The sequence below is a fragment of the Sardina pilchardus genome, chromosome 4, assembly GCF_963854185.1.
Source record: "Sardina pilchardus chromosome 4, fSarPil1.1, whole genome shotgun sequence".
Taxonomy (NCBI): Eukaryota; Metazoa; Chordata; class Actinopteri; order Clupeiformes; family Clupeidae; genus Sardina; species Sardina pilchardus.
In genome coordinates, this window is record NC_084997.1 from 1,414,384 (window position 1) to 1,434,785 (window position 20,402).

At 40.4% G+C, this 20,402-nt stretch overlaps 2 protein-coding genes across 5 annotated transcripts in view; both read left to right on the forward strand.

Moving 5' to 3' along the window:
* LOC134078065 (LIM domain only protein 7-like) overlaps window positions 1-20,402 on the forward strand; it is a 65,522-nt gene that overhangs the window by 20,996 nt on the left and 24,124 nt on the right. Inside the window, exons 4-9 of one of the 4 annotated variants that reach the window (XM_062533707.1) lie at window positions 7,475-7,614; window positions 10,876-11,500; window positions 11,886-12,256; window positions 12,528-12,577; window positions 12,727-12,882; window positions 18,581-18,710. In XM_062533707.1, coding sequence (XP_062389691.1) covers window positions 7,475-7,614; window positions 10,876-11,500; window positions 11,886-12,256; window positions 12,528-12,577; window positions 12,727-12,882; window positions 18,581-18,710 — 1,472 coding nt within the window. The remainder of the gene's footprint in view (window positions 1-7,474; window positions 7,615-10,875; window positions 11,501-11,885; window positions 12,257-12,527; window positions 12,578-12,726; window positions 12,883-18,580; window positions 18,711-20,402) is intronic. The other 3 variants (XM_062533708.1, XM_062533709.1, XM_062533710.1) reach the window with 3 other exon arrangements.
* LOC134077711 (uncharacterized) lies at window positions 3,472-4,356 on the forward strand. The gene is made up of 2 exons (XM_062533357.1): window positions 3,472-3,750; window positions 3,847-4,356. Exons 1-2 carry the CDS (start codon window positions 3,581-3,583, stop codon window positions 4,283-4,285), a joined length of 609 nt encoding a protein of 202 aa, XP_062389341.1. The 5' UTR covers window positions 3,472-3,580; the 3' UTR covers window positions 4,286-4,356.

A 20,402-nucleotide genomic window follows, 5' to 3' on the forward strand; every position in this document is an offset into this window, starting at 1 on the left:
TAGTTAATGAGTTAATTGATTACACCTTCCAGCATCTAGAAGTACATCCCACCCTCCTGCAATTCAGCCATTCAGCGCAGGTTTTTTGGAACTTTTGATTGCGTGGCGGCGACATCAAAGCGTGTCGCAACTCTCTCTCTCTATAGCCCTTTTTCCATTAAAAAGTTAATTCGCTTAAAAACGATGCGCGTCAAAAGTTAGAGCGACAAATGTGATGGAAAATGGCTTATATCGCTCTAACCTCGGTTTTGTCGTGATAAGTTAATTCGCTCGCCAGAGGTGGTTTAAGGAGAGTTAAATCGATATAAATGTGATGGAAAAGGTTTAAGTTACTGTGACGCCTGCTCAGAATGTTCACAAAGTCGGCGCAAAAAATTGAGTTCTGTCTCGCGCATATAAAGACGGTCCTCACAATGGTGTACCACTCGCTACCTTTGATTAATTCGCTAGAAGTGTTCCATTCGCTACAACTGCTGATGGAAAACCATCTAGCGCAGTAGAAATATGCGCATTAACAGGGCTCTGATGACATCATTTTGATTCGCTAGAATTGTTCTTTTGAATGGAAAACCGTCTTGGCGCTTCTTATGTCGCTAAAACATAATTCGCTTTAAGAGTTAATGCGCTTGAAAATCTGATGGAAAAAGGACTTATGGCTCTGGCTGAGACCATTGGATTCACAGGTGTTCTGATTAGCCTGGGAACTACTCTGGGAGCTTAACGAGCACAGCTGCCTAGGCCATTATGACATCACAGCCTCCACTCCAAGTCTATGGGGGAAGATATAACAGCCTTATCACGCAATGTTAATAAAGAATCCTTTAATTTAAAAGAATCCTGTATCCATATCACTTCCAAATGTAATGGTGACTTCCTTGGGTCATTTCAGACCTTCCCTGAAAATTTCATCGAAATCCATCTATCACTTTTTGAGTTATCTTGCTAACAAACAGACAAACAAACAGACAGACAGACAAACAAACAAACATACGCCGGTCCCCGATGAAAACATAACCTCCTTGTCGGAGGTAATAAGCATCGCTTCCACATATTCCTATGCATTATGCCTATTCTAGACTAGCCGGATAACCTGACTGAGGCCTTATTACTCTCACATAGACCCCGAAGCCGCCGCCAGGCGCCGCCATTTGCGCCATTTAGAATTTCAGCCGCAGCCAGCCAATAATTTCGTAAGCCAAATTGAGCCGCCATCTGATAAACTTTGGCTGAGCCGGTTAGAATTTGCATCAAATAATAATGATATCATATAGACACACACATACGAAATAATTAAAAATAACGAGCGATTGCTACACGAGATATAGACTAGAACTAATTTCCCCCATTGGATTCATCACCACAGTCCTGTGCTGGTTGCTACGATACCGAGACTCAAAGTGAATTGACGACCAATTAAAACTGCACGTCTTCCACGCGATGGACTCATGGATGGACCTCACGTAGATAGATTCTAGTGGATTATTTATCGTGCTCACTCAGATGAAAATGGCGGAAAGAAGCAAGCAAGGTAAATGTAATCTCACGTTTCACATTCACACACTTTGCTAATTCCTACATAGGCATACTCAAACCTTTGTTGAATCTTCAGGGCCTGGTTGCACAAACACCCGAAGTTCCCGAACTAAAGATTGATGATATGAACCAAATATTTTGGAACGGAGGGATTTATATTGACTGCGATATTATTCCACCGTTTACAGATTGCTGCGTTGCTAGTTCACGACGCATGCTTCAGTGTACATTGAAATGAAATGTGCCGAACGTTGTGCAAAATAATATAATAACAATGTGTGCTTCAATTAACTATGAAGTTGGGCAGCGAATTGTATGTCATAAATAGATGCAATGCAAAACGTTATTCCGTGAAGTTTAAGACGTGTGCATATATTTCTTACACAGCAGCAGGGATATTTATGTTAGGCTACTACGGTGCCAATTGAATGCGCCTAGCACTATAGCTAATATTGGCAAATAGCTCAAGTAGATTAGTTCTAGCTATAAATCTTCACTTTAGGTGTTTCGTGCAACCATTCTTGGAAGTATGAATGGCTTTTTTTGTCAGGACTAGAATGCCATTGTTTCAGGACTAGTGTTTTATGGATATTTTTGTTCTCTTTTAGGACGCGGACTTAACAAATATATCAGCACACCACGAACACATCTTCTTAAGGATTCTGGTGTAACATGGAGGCCTCACAGTGTTGATTCTGCTCGTAGCCTTCGTTCACATTTTTGGACTTATATGGGCGATCTGTATGTGAACAACAATCGCATTGATGAGAAACTCTACTGCAAACTCTGCTTTGAAGCTGAAATGAAAAAAGATCATGGAATGCTATCAAAAGTGTACAGCTTGGGAGAAAAAACATCAAGTGGAAACTTCCTTGCTCATGCAAAAGCTGCACACAAGGAGAGTGCAATATTTCTCAAAGACCAATCGAGCAAACTGACTAACTGGATCCAAACTGTGCCTAAAGGAAGCCCAGCTACTTCCCAGTTTGATGTTAATCGTGACATCGTGTTGTGGCTGTGCCAAGACCTGCTTCCTTTTGAATTATTAGAAAAGGAAGGTTTCCAAGCTTTCAACAAGAAAAATGTCCATCTGAATTTGCCAACCAGTAGAGCCCTTGCAACAACAGCCCTGCCTGATGTCTACATGGGTTTGAAGTCCAAAGTCAAAGAACAACTGGCAGACATGGTCAGTGGTACTATAATGTTAGATGGCTGGACTGATGCACACCATCGATACCCATATGTTGGTGTGAGAATCTGCACTGTAGATGCAAACTGGAATTTCCCTCTGTTTACACTTTGTGTTAAACCTGTAGAAAGTCACACATCAGAAAACCTTACAGTGTTTGTAAGGGAATTACTTGATGAATTCCTCCCCAATGACAGAAATGTGTTGCTCTTTGACACAACAGATGGGGCAGCAAATATGATTAAATTGTCTCGGTTACTGGGCCATGAGAGAGTAACATGTGTAGCACACTGTTTACACAACTTACTCATAACAGACACTCTTACGAAAATCCCTGAAGCGCAAGTCTTAATTTCTCAATGCAAAGACATTGTCAGTGCACTGCACTTCAAGGCACATCTAATAGAGGAATTTAGGTTGGAGCAGAAAGAAGCAGACACATTTGCCAAGATTCAAGACCTGCAGCATGAAATTGATGCAGATTCCAATGATCCAATTGATGAGATGGATGATGCAGATGATTGGCAGCTGGGAACTAAGAATTCAAAACAGGGCCCACAGACACACAAAACACTGAAGACCACAGTGCCAACACGTTGGAACAGTGTCCTGAACATGATCAGAAGCCTCGTCAGCTTGGAGACAGAAGTCACTGAAATCCTGAAGAGGATAGGAAAGCCCTTGTTATGCCCCCTTCCTGATGACATCGAGCTACTTGGTAACTTAGTTAGCTTTTTGGAAGACTTTGAGAAATTCACACTGATTTTAAGTGAAGTCAGTCCAAACCTGAGTGCCATACCACTAATCAGGGCTCGAATCAAGAAAATCTGTACAGTGACTCCCAGAGATCCACCACTAATGAAGAGAATCAAAGAACGAATAATGAAGAATATGGACAAACGAATCCCCATGTCAGATCTGGTTAGAGCCGCTGCAGTGTTTGATCCAGCTGTCAGAGATATCGCTATGACGAAGGATGAAAGCAGGGAACTGCTGCAGAATCTCCATGAGAAACTGAACTCCTCCAGGTGACATTGACATTTCAGTGTACTTGCTAACCACATACTTTCTTTTCTTATGTGTTTGATTTTGCATTTGCCTTATGCATATATTTCACTTTTCAGATTCAGTTCAACTGTGTTTGGGGTTGGAGATGAGACGACTACGGATGGTGGTTCTGGTGGCCCTTCTGGCGGGGATGGTGACCACGATGTGGGAGGCAGAGCAAAACGCCTGCGACTAGAATTGTTAGCAGAGGCGCAAGAAGATGCAGAAGCTCATTCTTCAAATTGTATCCTTGACCAAGAGATAGATGCTTTTCTGGCCATGAGAACAAGAGACCAAGGAGCACTGGACTTTTGGCGAACCCATAGCAATACTTTCCCCATACTGTCCGCTATGGCCAGGTGCTACCTCTCCATTTCACCAGGGAGTGTGCCGGTAGAATGCATGTTTAGTTCCACTGGCCTTCTGCTCAATGGTAAACGATCATCACTTGCTCCTTCAAGGTGTAATATGATAAGCTTCATCCATGATAATGCCAAGTTATTGTATACAACTTAGCTTAATTACATTTAGCCCAAACACAACACATTGTAGGCTACTTGAAAGTTAATAATGAAAATGTAGTAGCATACATGTAACTAAATAAATATGTACATAATTTGTGAAAGTACAATCTGGTGAGGTTTTTTTATTACATTGTATTGCATTTTGTAGAAATATGGAGAAAGTCATGCATTGCTTGGAAATATTGAGATCTAGTAAATCAGTATAACATAGACTGATCTGTAGACATGAAGTGGCAGCTTAAGCCATTTGCAGCCATGAACATTTTGGCGGCTGCAGCAGCCATTTAGGTTTTGGCTGAGCCGGCTAGCCAGCCAATAACTTCATCAGCCAGCCGTTATTCTCAAAACAAATGGCTTCGGGGTCTACTCTCACATTCTTTTAAAGTGACAGGCACTCAATTAGACAGTTGACATTAAAGATTTATGTAAGTCAATATGACAATCATGTAAAATGTGTCAAAATAAAAAATCAATATCAAATAGTCAACATACTATGTATTTTAACTAATTGTGCAGATCATAAATAGGCCTAATGTAAACTTTATCTAAATTTCAAGATGTTTGAAATACAAACATATGATATGAAGCCACCTTTTCACTGAGTGTGTTTGGGGAAGTATGCCTTGTAATGTCTGGTCTCCACTGGTGTGGTAGGGCTCCCAAATCAAATCAAGAAAGTATCAAAATTCTTAACTTATCTTAAAACAATTGTGACACTATAGTATTATCATGCATTTTTCAGATTTTTCATGCTATCGCTCCTGACTGATGCATTAGATAGATAGATAGATAGATAGATAGATTGGCTACAGACGATCAATGATTCTGTATACTGTACCTGTTATTGTATTGAATGTGAGTTGTATCGGTCATAACCTCCCTACAAATGACATTTGGAAACCCTTACAGTTATATTTATTCACCTTGTTTAACTACTACCACATGTTTATAGCCTAGGGCCTAGGCTATGGCCCCCGTGTGTCTACCAAGGGCCCTGCACTAAAAGATTGTGCTGATACCTTTTGCACCCATCTCGTTCGCAAATCAGCTAATTACACAATACTTGTACTTTTACTTGTAGTACTTGAGTAGTATTTTTTAAAATAAACTATTTGCAATACTTAAGTACAAAACATGTTTAATACTTTAGTACTTCCACTTAAGTACGGTTTTTAAAGAGCATTTCTACTTCTACTCAAGTCACTTTTTTGATAGAGCACTTGTACTTCTACTCAAATCTGGATCTCTAGTACTTTATACATCACTGGCCAAATGTAATATCAGTAATAACAGTAATCTTTTGTGCTGCATGAGTAAATAATAAGAAATACAGTGTTTTTTCTTTTTTTTCTTATATGATACATTTTCTCCTGTGATATGAAACACTTAACATATTCCCTCCACCCCATTCCATTCTTAACCACACAATCACTGAAGTTGTCATGGTTGCATTGTATTTCATTTAGGATAAGCTATATCAAAGCAGGTAGAAGTAACTGTAGTCACTTGACATTTCTGAGGATTTACATATTTCCACCAGGGCAGTGGTATAGAAATTCTTCAGTGGAGGCACCACACTAGTTAATCACGCTATCAACATCTTCTTACCTTTTCTTCTGTTATTACTATTCTTTAACTTTATGGTAGACAGTGAGTCCAGCAAATCGAGTACCTAGGATCCTGTTTATGTTTATGAATGTGACTCCAGTATATGTTGAGACGTAAGGGTGGAAAGAGGGGTTACATTTATATAATGCAAATGATTATGTTAACAATGTCATTGAATATGTTGTACAAACAAGAAGAACGAAATGGTAAACTTTTACGAAATCATTATCCACATCATAGTTTGATGCTGTCTGGGGTTATGGACTTGACAGTTTTGCATGGAATTGCCCATACAGTATATCCATATATATATATATATATATATATATATATATATATATATATATATATAAAGATTTGACACATTGCAGTTTTTTAATGCTGGGGTTATTTATAAATCAAAGAATTATGGGTAGATGTGGGTGAACTGTGCAACATGCAGTTTGTGGACAAGAGGCAGACGTAACAGACAGATATTTGTGTTTGAGGGGGTGGTGTGTATGTGTTTGTGTGAATGTCTTCATTGCTGGTGCCGTTGTGGGTCAACACAGCAACATGCCGTTTGTGGACAAGAGGCAGATGTAACGGACTAACGTTTCTGTTTGAAAGAGTTAACACATTGCAACTTATTCAACAGTGAGTAAACTGCGGATATTCCCGCAAAGCAGAATAGCTATACTCCTAACATTACTCGTATTTGTTCTAGAAACATGCCTAGTTCCCTAGGCTCCCTCCTTCCTTCAGTGGTTACGTGTTTCATGCTGGCTACACGTGAACAACTCATACTTAATTTAACAAAAGGTCTACAGACCTTAGAGATGTAAATTTCATTTCCATACATCAAAGCGTTCGCCCGTGGCAGCCAATCAAATTCGATGGCGAAGCCTCCAAACAGGAAGTGAGGTCAAATCTCGGAAACGCTTTGAGGTGTCAAGACCATATTTCACGGGATGATTTTGGACACCATCCAAAGTAGCCTCTGTAAATTTGGTGTAATTTGGCCACTAGGGGGCGCCGTAATTAGCAAAAATGCATTTAGGCTCATATATCTTTACGTGTTTGGGATGACATCTACATTTTTACATTGGAGGTGCTCTGGGACATACCACTGGTGAACTTAGGCAACCCGTGACGTCAGTGTAAGAATTCGGCAATCGAGGGCAACGCCACCAAACTCGAAGCAGCTTTGCGTCTTAGCCAAACTTTAGCGTTTTGACCTGAGGGCGAGCGGTCGCGTCTCCTGCCGGAGCGCTGTCGCGGCGCGTTGGAGCAAGCACACTTCGCACTTTCCCACCGGGTAATGCAGTCTAGTTTATATTTGAGGGTGCGTGTTTAATCCTGGATGCTCTGGCCCTTGGTTTGGCATGCTTGACAACTAATTTATATAAAAACTATTTCGGGACCTCTGTTCTACAGAGTGACAAAGGTGCTTATTACGCTTCCTTTGTACATCTGCCCTGTTGGGATAACAGCTATGAACATGATAATAGATAAAAGCTCCCCCAAGCACGTTTCTCTCTGCTTTCATTCTTTGTTGAACCCTTTGACAGTTTTGTTTTGTATCCATAAACAGGATCTCACTAAATGGAAGAATCGGCGGAAAAGTGTGAATTGTGACATTGTGAGGAAGAAGGAGGAAAGGGAGAAGATTGAGCTGATCACCACTGGCAGAGGAGTCGAGACATCCACAACATATGAGACGCAGGAGGAAAGGTAGGGCTGCAATGTGTGGATGCATTTAATAAACGTTTAATTAGGGCATGTGTAATATTGGAACAGTATTATAGGGGTCCAAGCAGAGAAACTGAGGGAACTTGTGACGATCTTTTGGACTGTTTATTTGTCTTTATTTCAAAACGTTTGTTGAGGCTATTCCAGATAGTTTGTTATTAAAAACCATTAACGAAACTTAATTGTTCGTTGACGTTGTAAATGGACATTGAATTCTGTCAAAGTAAGCAGCAACCTTTCGAACCCGGGTCGACTGAGTGCTAGACGAGAGATCTAGCGTTGCGCCACTCGCTGCTTCTCACCGCTGCTAGTTTGTTTGGTAAATTTAAATGTGTAAGACAATGCTTATACATTAGTCTGAGCTTCAAAAGACACAACTAGGCTATAGAAGATATACAACTTAGAAGATACTATAAATGTACGTAGCCTAGGCATACTAAGTAAGCCCAAATAAATCCATAAGAGAACTTTGCCCAAGTTGCCCGCAGATGAATGATTTGGCCGATTCAGGCCGAAACTAGGCTAATTTAAATTTGACGAGTTTCATCTGGAAATAATTCATAACAATAGCTTGATTTGGCCAAAACTATAGGCTACGACGAATTTCAGCTGAAAATATTTTTTTACACACGTAGGCCTGCCTAATAGAACAACGTCGCAACGTGTTCAAAGCAAACTTGCATTTTGCCACTGTAAATCGCCTCCATTCATGACTATGCCATGTAAATGAAAAATACTTCACATATATAGTACATATTGCACACATATAAACTATATGTTTATGGTAAAATATTATTATCATGCCTGACTGAGGAAACTTATACGAGTGCGAAACTTATACGAAAAGAGAAGAACAGTCTGAAAAAAACATGGCCGAACGTAAAACTGCAGTGTTGTCACATTAGAAGAGCAAAATAGCTCTAAACTAGCTTGTACCGGTGTGCTTTCGATCGTGTAAAAATTCTGGGTGACAAAACACGCGTATTTAGGAAAAGTCGTGAACGTAGGGTCCTGGAATTTAATCGAGTGAAAAGATTTATTTTTTTTGTAATCGCTGCGGTCAAAAGACCGGCAGTTCTAGGTATATCTAGGTCAAACCCACACGGCGCTTCTAGTAATACGCGTCAGCGGTCAAATGACCGGCGCTTGGCGCTTCTAGTGTTAAAACAGCCTAGGGCTCATAGGGCTAGTGCAGGCGCACACTTTATACATAGGCCTAGTCAAGTCAAGTCAAGTTTATTTATATAGCACATTTCATACACAGAGGTCATTCAATGTGCTTTACATAAACAAAAACCAAACAGTAATAGCAGATAAAAGCATAGATGAGCAAAGAGTAGTAATAATAATAATAATAATAATAATAATAATAATAATAGAATAAAAAAAAAATAAAAAGAAAGCAATAAAGAATAATTAACATAAAAGACTTAAGGTGGAATAACTAGAAGACAGGTCTGTTTTTAACAGATAGACTTTGCCAGGGTCTAATTTAGCAAACCAGTGATAGTGATCCTTCTCAAACACCCAGAGCATTTGCCACTCTTTGGAGATTCGTTGACGTAGGCCCATCTGTGTGCGCACACAATATTTCCTTTCTTACTGGGGAGACCTTAATGTCCAGGGCCGATAGCTCAGCCGTCCCTGACGCTGACTACCACCCAACAAAAACTATCCCCAAACAGGGGCCCTACTCACCTGAATCTCCCTTTGCCCAACCAGGGGCAGAACGTAGTACTTAAAAGGAACAAACCAGTACTACTCACCGTGCAATTCTCCGTCATGTTGAGGGATCACACACATCAGGGCCTACACATAAGACGGTCCATGTGAGCACACTGAATTTAACTACTGTGTCATTATGGCACAAACAGTCAAGTGAACAGCTGCATTTACGTTAATTAGCCTAGCCTAAATCATCATGATGTATTTCTAATAAAGGAACGGCAAATTAGCATGTTACCTTTAGCACAAGAAAATTATTCAATAAATAAATAAATTGATAAAAAATGCCACAAGTTTAACCCCCCCAATGGTAGACCCAAAGTTACGCCCTTGCAGCCGGCTCAACACACAGGGCGAGTTGACCAATCACAGTCTTGTGTACAAAGTTAAAGCAAAAACATAGCCTTAATTCTCAAAATAGTTTTCTTTGTAATGTTGATTAACTACTCACATAGCCCACTATTATCTGTATTTTGTATAGAGTTTATTTAATGACAGTCTTGGTGGCTTTTTTTAGCAGTCTTGTAAACTGAGAAAAAAAGGATAAATAATAATAAAAAAAATGTCAATGTCATTTTTTTTTTTTTTTTTGAGAATGAGGATTAAATAGGCTACTGGACATATATGAAATATTGCCGTTTTAACTTTGTCTTCCTTACATTTTCATCTTTTCTTAGTGGTAACCAAAACCATACGATTTACTTACAGAATACACGTATAGAACTGAACATAATTGAGTTCAGACTTGAGTTTTGGGTCCGGCCCTCCTCAACAGTCCCAGTTTCTCATGTGGCCCCTTGGCAAAATTAATTGCCCACCCCTGCTCTAGAGTAGCAATATATTTATATTTTACTCTGCTGTTGTAAATGGCAAACTTCTTGTGACTTATCTCCCCGTACACAATGAAATGCTTTTGTTGTGGTGGCGAAGTATTAACAACAGGCAAAAGCTCCAATCTCCAAAGGGATATATCTACTGAGAAGGCAATGTTTCACGAATCTCACGAGATTTGTCGGGTCATCGTTCTTGAAGTTGCATGGCTGGTTTTCTCAGTTGCAACTCACTAAGTCCATGCTGTGCTATGATAGCTGAATGATTTGCTTATTACAAGTTTGTTTACCTTCAATTTGGCTTTGTAAAGGTTATATTAAGGCAAACACACACATACAACATGCATGTACAAAAGAAAGCACATTCAAATGTCTCATAGTAGGCAGCGCCTCGCTGCCGTGATGGTGGCTACTCGCCCCGTCACAGACATATGTAGAGCATTTTAATACTTCAAAATAACATTTGATAAATGTTAAACAAGCTTTGGTGTGTGGCTTAGATGTTATAAGCAGTTAGATATAACATCCAGCATGACTGAAATCACGCACAAGGCAGTGTGGGTATACACAGGCTAATCGTTCCCGGACCTTTATTGTTTTTTTATTGTTTTGTTTTGCTTTTTTCAGCCAGGCATAGTGAATAACACAATCACATTGCACAGTTATTTCCTCCACTGTTTTGTTTCAGAGAGAAGGAACAGAAGAGCCCTTTCAACAAAGGATTCAGACGCTCAGCCCCTCAGTCATCAGAGGAAACAAAGCCAATGTCAAAGGGCAGGACTATACCAGACTACAAAGAGACAGACAATGATGTATTTGCCAAGGTCACACCAGTCTCCCTCTCTGATCCAGCCAGAACAACAGATTTATCCAGCTCTTCCACACTGGAATCAGAACCAGCTACCCTGTCCTCTCTGCCCTCTCGAAGCTTAATCCGATCACAAACACTGTCCAGCCTACCAAGTAAAAACAGTCCGAAAGCACAAGATCCCAGCAGTTTCAGCAGTAACAGACCCAATTCAAGTATCACATCTATTGTTAGCAACCCCAAAAGTGTGGCAGTCAAAAGTGGTTGGGAGGATCCAGGGTCGAACAACAGTTCTGATAGCACCATTTTGCCAGAACAGCCCACTTATTCTTTTGGGAAAGCAGCAAAAGATCCCAGTTTAGCCTATTTCAACAAAACTGCGGTATCAACCTCTCTTCCCCCAAATGCTCAAAGATCCAACAGTACAAGACTAACATCTGTGGTTACTCCCCGCCCCTATGGAACTCAGTCTACTGGACTTACTTCCTTACCTAGGAAATCTACTGTGAGTACTGCTAGCCTTATTTGTTCTGTGGAATTTGTAAACATGTTACTTGATACTCATGTCCCCTATTTGGAATCTTTTGAAATTATCTCCCCCCAGCTCCCGATTCCTGAATCTTTAATTTAAATGTAAATACAATAATCAACTCAATGCTGTGACTGCACAGCAACCATAACGACAGCAATAATAATGTCTTGTTCGCATGTGAAGACATTATTATTGCAATACTAAATACATTATTAGTGCGATACAAAATCGTGTACAACTAGTAATATGGAGAAAACACTTGTTTTAAAATGTTGATAAGAAAATAAGAAAATGATGCCTGTAAAATTTACTGCAAGCCAGGTGAAAGAGATTTGCTGATTTTTTTTTTGTCCACCAGGAGGTGAAAACACTGGACCAGGACCACTTTGGTATCAAGCCTTTCACTCGTGTCCCCCAGTTGAACCAACCCATAGTTCCAAGTGATGGGAAATACCAGCAGGAGATGGATAGGAGGATGACACAAGAGGAGTGTAGCTCATCTCTAGTAGGAGACCAAGAAAGGCCAAGGGCAGAGCAGAGGAAGAGTCCTGCACAACAGTTGAGCTTGAAGAATACAGATGAGTTCATGAAAATGAGCATGGAAGATGAGAGCACTGCAGAGATGAAGCATGTGGACGAGATGGAGAAATGTTGGCTGGCAAAGGAAGATGAGGCTACAACACAACAACAACACATCATGCTTCAACCGCAGCAGCAGTGGTTAGACAGGTGTATTATGTATTCTTGAGCTATCAAAAATGTCCATTATTGACTTAATGCCTCCTATGTGTTTAATCTTATGTTCCACCAAGTATTGGTGTGTATGGTATGTATGCACTAGTGATTTTAAAATTCAATTACTTAGTGTAGTCCCTTATAAACACAAACCCTCACAAATTGATGTAACTGAAGCCCAGGCATTATGACATTCATTTGTGATCCTGGTGAAGCTGAGAGAAATGGGCCCATCTGACCAAGCTAACGTTTGATTTGATTTTAGGGCAAAGTCAGAATCCATGCTGGCCATTGATGAAGTTGAAAAACCCAAAGGTTGGTTTATTTCATGTCTGTCTGATTGATTCTGTTCTAATATGCCAATGAGAATTCAGCAAAGTAACATGTGATGACAAACATTTGTATATCACACTTAATGGTTTGTTTGTACTTTGTGTCTGGCTTCTGTTTTTGCTAATACTTAGCTCAGGTTAAAAATAGGGGAATGACTGAATGGCTTCTTGGAGAGGAAATGAAGAGAAAGAGGAATACTGAGGTCCGCAGACAACTGGCTGCTGCAGAGCTGGAGGCTGAAAGGAGAAACATTGTTAATGCTATGAGATATAGACAACCAGAGAAAGGTGTGCCACTGGCCATGCCTAGAATGCAAAGAAATCAGTTGACTTTAACTCAAATCTAAATGTAACAATCAACTTGAACTCAAATCTAAATTGTCTATGTACTGGAATTAATCAATAGGAATGCACCAAATCCTGATTTTTAAGATTCTGCCGAATCCGACACTGAATAACTCCGAAACCCAGTAATTCCTGTGACACATGCATAAATGCAATACACGTCACCAAAAACTGTGAAACTGTTGGGAAAAGATGCCATTTACAACACATGATTATTGAAGCACTTGAATTGGTCACAGACAGGCTTTTTCATGTTTGTCTTGGGAGAACGTGCACCAAAGTCTGTGAGTCCGGACATTAGGATTGGGCCACTCCCTTTTGATCCCGTGAGGGAAATTCGGTCTCTGCATTTATCCAAATCCGTGAATTAGTGAACACAGCACACAGTGAACACACAGTGAGGTGAAGCACACACTAACCGGGTGCGAGTGAGCTGCCTGCTCAAGAGCGGTGCTCGGGGAGCAGTGAGGGTAGGTGCCTTGCTCAAGGGCACAGCTGTGGACTGGTCGAGGATCGAATCGGCAACCCTCCGGTTACAAGCTCGAAGCCCTAACCAGTAGGCCACAGCTGCCCCAGGCCACATCTGCTATTAATTTGTTTAACTTTTTCATTCACATTATTGGAAGAAATTGATATGAAAGAAAAAATATGAAATGGCACAGCATAAAATCGGCCGAATTCTAAGACAACACTTGGATTTCGTACAGTCCTGCCAATCGAATAATTCTCTACATATTCATTGCTTCTCTGATTTTCCATTTTTTTAATTGTGATTCATTTGGTGTTACATTTCTTATTAATCTTAAGTGAATCTGATTTGATAAAATGATTGGCAGTCCCAAAGACATTACAGAAAGCATCCTATGATATGTTAGCCTGAATTTAACCCCGGCCACAAAATTTGAGGTCTGGAAATTCAGTCTGGATTTGACAAGCATCTATGAAAACTTGAGAACTGTACGGAACAATCAAATTGTCTGTGCAGGCTTTATACAGTGATGGATAGATGAGCAATGTTGCCTTTTCATTCACATGACTTAGGCATAGATTGGTTTTCTTTACAGCAATAAGCTTGTCACTAGAGAAGCTAGACGTTTAGGTTGCTGTTGTGTCTGTTGTTGCTATCACCAATTCTTGGGAGTTTTTCCTCACCCCTGTTACTCATGGGCTCTCTCTGAATGTTTAACACTCTGTAAAGGGCCATGAGACATGTGTGATGTAACCAGGTTGTAGTAATAGGGCTGTCTGTGACCAGATGGCAATATGTTCTATTCCAGTGTATTAAGATTAAGGGTGGTAAGCAGTGACGTCAATCAATGAGGCAGAGAGGTTCTAAATATTATACATTTATCCACAATAAAATGGATGAATCTCAATTCATTGGTTGGTTACAAAAACATGTATAAAATGTATGCAACAACAGACAGTTTTGACACTTTAAGGTAAAAAAATGGCATAGTGTCACTTCAACAAAAAAAATGTAAACAAGTTTTTCAGAGATACATATTCTACAAATAAATATTTGTTTTAGGCTGTCTATATCAACTTGGGCCAGGTTTTGTCAGCAATATCTCATAGAGGAATACTATATTGCCAAAATAGCTCACCTGCCTTGACTCACATATAAACTTCAGTCACATCCCAGACTAATGTTCAATCTTAAAGGAACACTTCACCATTGTATCATATTAAACTATGTTATTCGCTTTGTAAAGGAGTGCAAAACAGGTCCCAAACGCGCTAGGGGAGAGCAGGGTCAATTGAAACACTTTTCAGTTTAACGTCTTTTTCAAAACAGGTGAAAGGGATACAAATAATGTTTTCATATGATCAACAACTCACATGTGTCCTCTCTTAGTTACCAGTGTAATTTCATATACACCTTGAGTGATCACGTTGTTTTTTAACTTTGAACGTAAGTTGTCATTTGATTCAATTGACCCGCCCAGTCGGGTCAATTGAAACACATGTGCGGGACGAATGAAACAGCATATTGTAAACAGAAACCATTCACTTTACTCTATGTTTTATGAAACATACCTAACAACATACTTCTGTACTAGTCATGGCTAAAATTTCACCTGATTCTTCAAAATATAAGTAGGTCAAAAAATTTATTTTTCCATTTGCGTCAATGTCGAGATACGCGTTTCGATTAAACTCACATTTCTTCATTTTATACCATGCTGATGACTACATTTCCATCTAATTTACTTATTCCCCGTTGTAAGCCTTGTTGAGGGATTCACAATTGATCTTCCTCTTTTATTTTGAAACATTTTTTTTTTTTTGCATTGATAGTTCGGGACGATTGAAACAACTGTTTCAATCGTCCCGACAGTGCTAACTAACACTTAAACATATTTTGCTTCTAAACCTCAAAATGCTGACATTTAATACTTTCAGACATGTTTAAGTAATGATTAATCTCTCGTATGGTCATGTGATCATTGCATGAAACAATAAACACGAGTTGTGATCACAAAAAAATTACCGCACATAAGATTTTACTTGCCGGTGTCAAAAACAGGTTTGCGGGGATAACGTTGGAATTCGATGACGTCATGGCACGAGATTTCCCGTGGTTGGCAAGTCTTGTGTGTTGAACAAACTGACGACATATGACATTTCAGATGTGCATGGTTTTCGAGGAAATCGCTGTGTTACTTTCGTCCCGCGTTTCAATTGACCCGGCTCTCCCCTACACAAACACGTTGGAAGTTCTCCCATTACTGTACATGCGTGGAGAACAGTGGATCAGTAGGCATGTGTAGTTAAATGGTAATGTTATTAGGAGAAAAAACACAATTTATCTGACTCCATAAGATGAACATTGTACCTCTAATAAATTACCAAATAACTAGTTTGTTATATGGCAGAGTATGGCATGGCACACTAGACTTTAGAGATATGAAAACTGGTGGGAAAATTAACCATGTATTAGGCATTGAGCCTTTGAATGTAAAAGTAAAGTAATCAATAATTATCCTTAAACAAAGGAACAAAAGGAGAAAGTAAACTTAACCTTATAACAAACAATAAACTTAAAACTTAACAGGTTATCAAAAGTTACAATGTTAAATACACCAGATAAGACATTGCATCAAATAATGAAAATAACAAACCATAAAGAAACAAAGAGATAAAAGCCTCTTTCACATTCAGAAACGATACATTAGCGTTTAAGAAATAGCGGGTTCAGGGGATTTCGCAATGTGAAAGGTAGACGTGTTTTGGTCCCGGGGTTGTCTGAAGCCGGTTTCAGAGGCGAGTTATGGGAGGCGTTGCCTAGCAGCATGTCACACGCAATTTGGGAGTGAACAACATAGACAGTAAAAGATATGGACAGAGCTATCACGTAGACGGCAGCAGAGACCGAGGAAGCAAATTTCAACGGTTTTTTTAGGTCTTCTTATTTCGTCATAGGTCTCCTGCGCAGGCTCAGGTGTCGTACATGTGACGTAGGCACGTAGTCTGACCTATGGCGACGCTTTACTCTCGCTGGACGCATGCGCCTTTAACACTTTAGCATTGACTTCGGAAAAACGTTAATTACTCAGCCGATAAGACAGTTACGAGATTATTATGTCAATTTCACAATGTAGTATGTACCCCGACAATAGAAAATGTTCATATAAAGGCTTAAAACGCTTCAGCTCTAACGTAATTTGATGTCAAAGTGGCGCTTACGCCCCATAGGATTCAATGGAATGGCCAGCTAGCCACGGTCTTCTCGTTAGCATGGCGGCCGCCATACTGTCTACACTCTCAGAACGTTCGCTGCCCCCTTGGTGAACAATGACGTTAAGCATGCTTTGGACCCATGCTTGGACCTCGGAGATAAACTGATAAACACAACTGTCATGCTAGTGCTACGTGGTTTAGTTTCCAAATGATGGCGGGCCACTTGTTATGTTATTTGAGAAATTAGGTCCTTTTGTCTGTTGAAGTCATATTTTTGTTGAGTTGTGTTGAGTCCTGAACAACTGATGCTCTGACAGTTAGCTCGTTGGCTAGTTAGCTAGCTTCTAGGCAAACATTCTAAAAAGACGTGCTGGCAGCAGACGGTTTTGGTAACCTAGCAACAATAAACACTGGACCGAAGTGCTGAGAAATGGAGGTTCAGGGAACTCTCTGCATAAAAACGCGATTGTTGGAGTCAGCCATAGATATATGGACACAACAAAGTTGTATTGTCTCTTGTGTGTTTCCTGTATTTTACCCTCCTGCCTTGCCAAATACGTCATCTGTCACACACCCCTAATAGCGGGGTTGACCTCTGTTCCTTTCATATTCAACACGCCTCGGCTCTGATACTACCCCCCGAGACGGGTTCGATTGCCGAGGCGGGTTGACTCCCCACCCCGTGTCGTCAATGTGAAAGGAACAGCCTTAACGTTAAATTTGGCTGATTTAGCGTTAAATTCGGTGAATGTGAAAGGGGCTAAAGAGAGAGAGAAAGGGAAAGGGAGAGAGAGAGAGAGAGAGAGAGAGGAGAAAAGAGATCAGAGTGATCTCTTACCCAGAGCCAAGAAAGAGAAGAAGAGCCCGAGAGGTCAGCGTGACTTCTTGGTGAAGGGTATAGAAGAAGAAGAGAGTGAATGAATTGAAGAGCTTCCCTTTTCATTCATCCCGCCACCCCCGACTCAGCAGGACTTCTTTACCTGAGAGTGGGTGTGGTGTGGGTGTGTCAATGAAATGTGGCAATGAAACCATGATCAGGCTGTTGCCCACATTACAAACTATTAATTGAAGACCAAACATGAATGCATTCATTCACAACATACATTTTACAAGTATCAGAAGTTGTCAATTTGACTTTCACTGTATAGATGGAGGAAGTGGTGATGGCTGCTTGATGGGGTGCCGGCCACAGCCAGCTAAAACAATAGCGAGCTATCAAAGTCTCCCATAGATGTAAATTAGCACCAAAAGGCATTCGTTTCTATTCTGCCTCAAAGGAATGTAAAAACCTGGCCTTACAGCTTAATTAAGACGAGTTGATGCATACCTCTCATGTTTCAATGCGTGCACTCACTGGCTCTGGTGCGCGGCGCAACTTTGATAGCACTTAGCTAACCCAATGCATTCATTAGGATCCAAACAGAGATGAAGTTAAGTGACCAAACACCTCCATGTTTTCCCTATTAAAATACAGTTACACGAGTAATCACACGACCAAGTATGGTGAGACGAAATAAAACGTGGTGCATTTCTAAGCAGGTAAAAGGGATAACTAGGGAATGACGTAGTTTAATATGAAAAAACGGTGAAGTGTTCCTTTAAAAGATAGAGCTTGGTCTGGTGATAGCCAGGCTACCATACAGTTCAGCAATCCAATTAAAGGACTTTGAGGGGCACATTCAAAATAAAACTACATTTCATAATCACATTTGATTGTTCTTTAATTTGCGATTTGTGTTCTTTTCTATAATATCATTGAGTAGTACTCAGTACTAGGTTTTCTGTCTATTAAGTACTAAAATAGCTATTGGCTGAAATCAGAGCACAACTAAAATCTCTATAGTTAAGACAATGATGTAGGATTTTAGTGGATGTCTGCAATATGCCATTCTGAGCTGGTAATTATCCCATGTCATTTTTGGTAATTTCTTCTCACTTTCAATCTTTTAAATTCCAGTGGTGAACAGTGGTGGAGACTCTTGGAATAAGGATCCAAAAAGTGAATTTTCATCCGGCTCCTTGCAGGACAGCTGGAGGCAGCAACAGGCCAGTAGTGCCAGCAAGGAAGCTGTGGACCAAACTAGGAGGTTTGTTCTGTATTGGAAAATGCATTATTACTGGATGACCGTCGCACCGCGAAGTGGCTATAGGTTTAAGAATTCCTGTGACACTGAAAGACCATTGTTTTTCGTTTTGATCTGTCGAAAAATGACCCAGGTACTGTAGTATTACAGTTTTTCACAAATTATTTCATACATGCCCTCAAATTATGTCCAGTTTTAGAAAAAACTTCATGTACTACACTGCAAAAAATGAAATCTAACCAAGTGTAATTATCTTATATTAAGGTCAAAAATCTATTTGGTATTGTTTTAAGTATGAAAATACTTACCTAGCGCTCTCTCAAAAGATAATTTCAATTTAAGAAGACTTTGACTTAATTTAAGGAGTCTTATCAAGATAAATTCACTTATTGCATGGACAGATAATTTTGCTTGTTTTACGACAAATTTACTTACTGCATGGACAGATCATTTTGCTTGTTTTCAGGAAGAATTGACTTAAAATAAGTCAATTAAGTCTTAAATTAAGTCAAACTAGATGTACCGCAAAGCGATACACAATATGACCGCCGCTCAGTCCTGCACATTCTCTCCGCAAAGATCAATGTTTGTTTCCATCACCTACTCCATCCCCTACTGCAACTTTTATGTATGTAAATGAGTGTGTGCATGTGTGCGCTTGCTTTTGTGTATGAGTGCTTCTCTGTCTATGAGTGTGTGTCTGTTTGTGTCTGTGTTTCTATTTGTCTATGTGTATATGTTCACTGTGTTCTCTGCCGTCATTGTGACTCCAATATCAGATAACACACACACACACACACACACTCTCACACACACATTCACACATGCGCGCGCGAGCACACACACACACACACACACACACACACACACACACACACACACAGGCACACACTCACACACACGCACACAAACACACACTCGCACACGCACACACATACACACACACTAGCCTGATTACCATCGACTTTCAAAGGCTCTGCGAGACTTTAGTCTGACCAAGAGCCTGTGCTAACACGGTTTCTCCAAGCGCTGGTTGACCCGCCTCCTTTAAGTGCCTCGATTTGCTACTGGTCGATGTCAGAAGGCGGTTTGCCGAGTTTAAACCAATAACAACACTCTTTCCTCTGCCTTGAACACACCTCTACCCAGAGCCGTTGGAGCTGCTCAAAGTTGATTGGTTTTCGACCAAAGGGGGCAGTTCCGCAGATTTCGGGAACTCAGAAATCCTTCCCGATTAGCAGTTGACCAGACCAGCGACAGCAAAAGCCGAAGGTGTTACGTCACTGGGAGGGCGTGCCAGGCTACACACACACACACACACAGGCACACACTCACAAACACGCACACAAACACACACTCGCACACACACACGCACACACACACAGGCACACACGCACACAAACACACACTCGCACACGCACACACACACACACACACACACATACACAGGCACACACTCACAAACACGCACACAAACACACACTCGCACACGCACACACACACACACACACACACACACACACACACACAGGCACACCCACAGAGAGAGAGAGAGAGAGAAAGAGAACACACAGAATACACACAGATAACACAGAACACACACAGACACAGAGAGAGAGAGAGAAAGAAGGAGAACACACACAGAATACACACAGAACATGCACATTAGATCTTAGATCGGGCCCAAAAAATCAA

Coding starts and splice junctions, on each gene's coding strand:
- LOC134077711 (XM_062533357.1), top strand. CDS start 3,581: ATGAAGAGAATCAAAGAACGAATAATGAAGAATATGGACAAACGAATC. Junction 3,751..3,846: donor GAGAAACTGAACTCCTCCAG/GTGACATTGACA, acceptor TTCACTTTTCAG/ATTCAGTTCAACTGTGTTTG.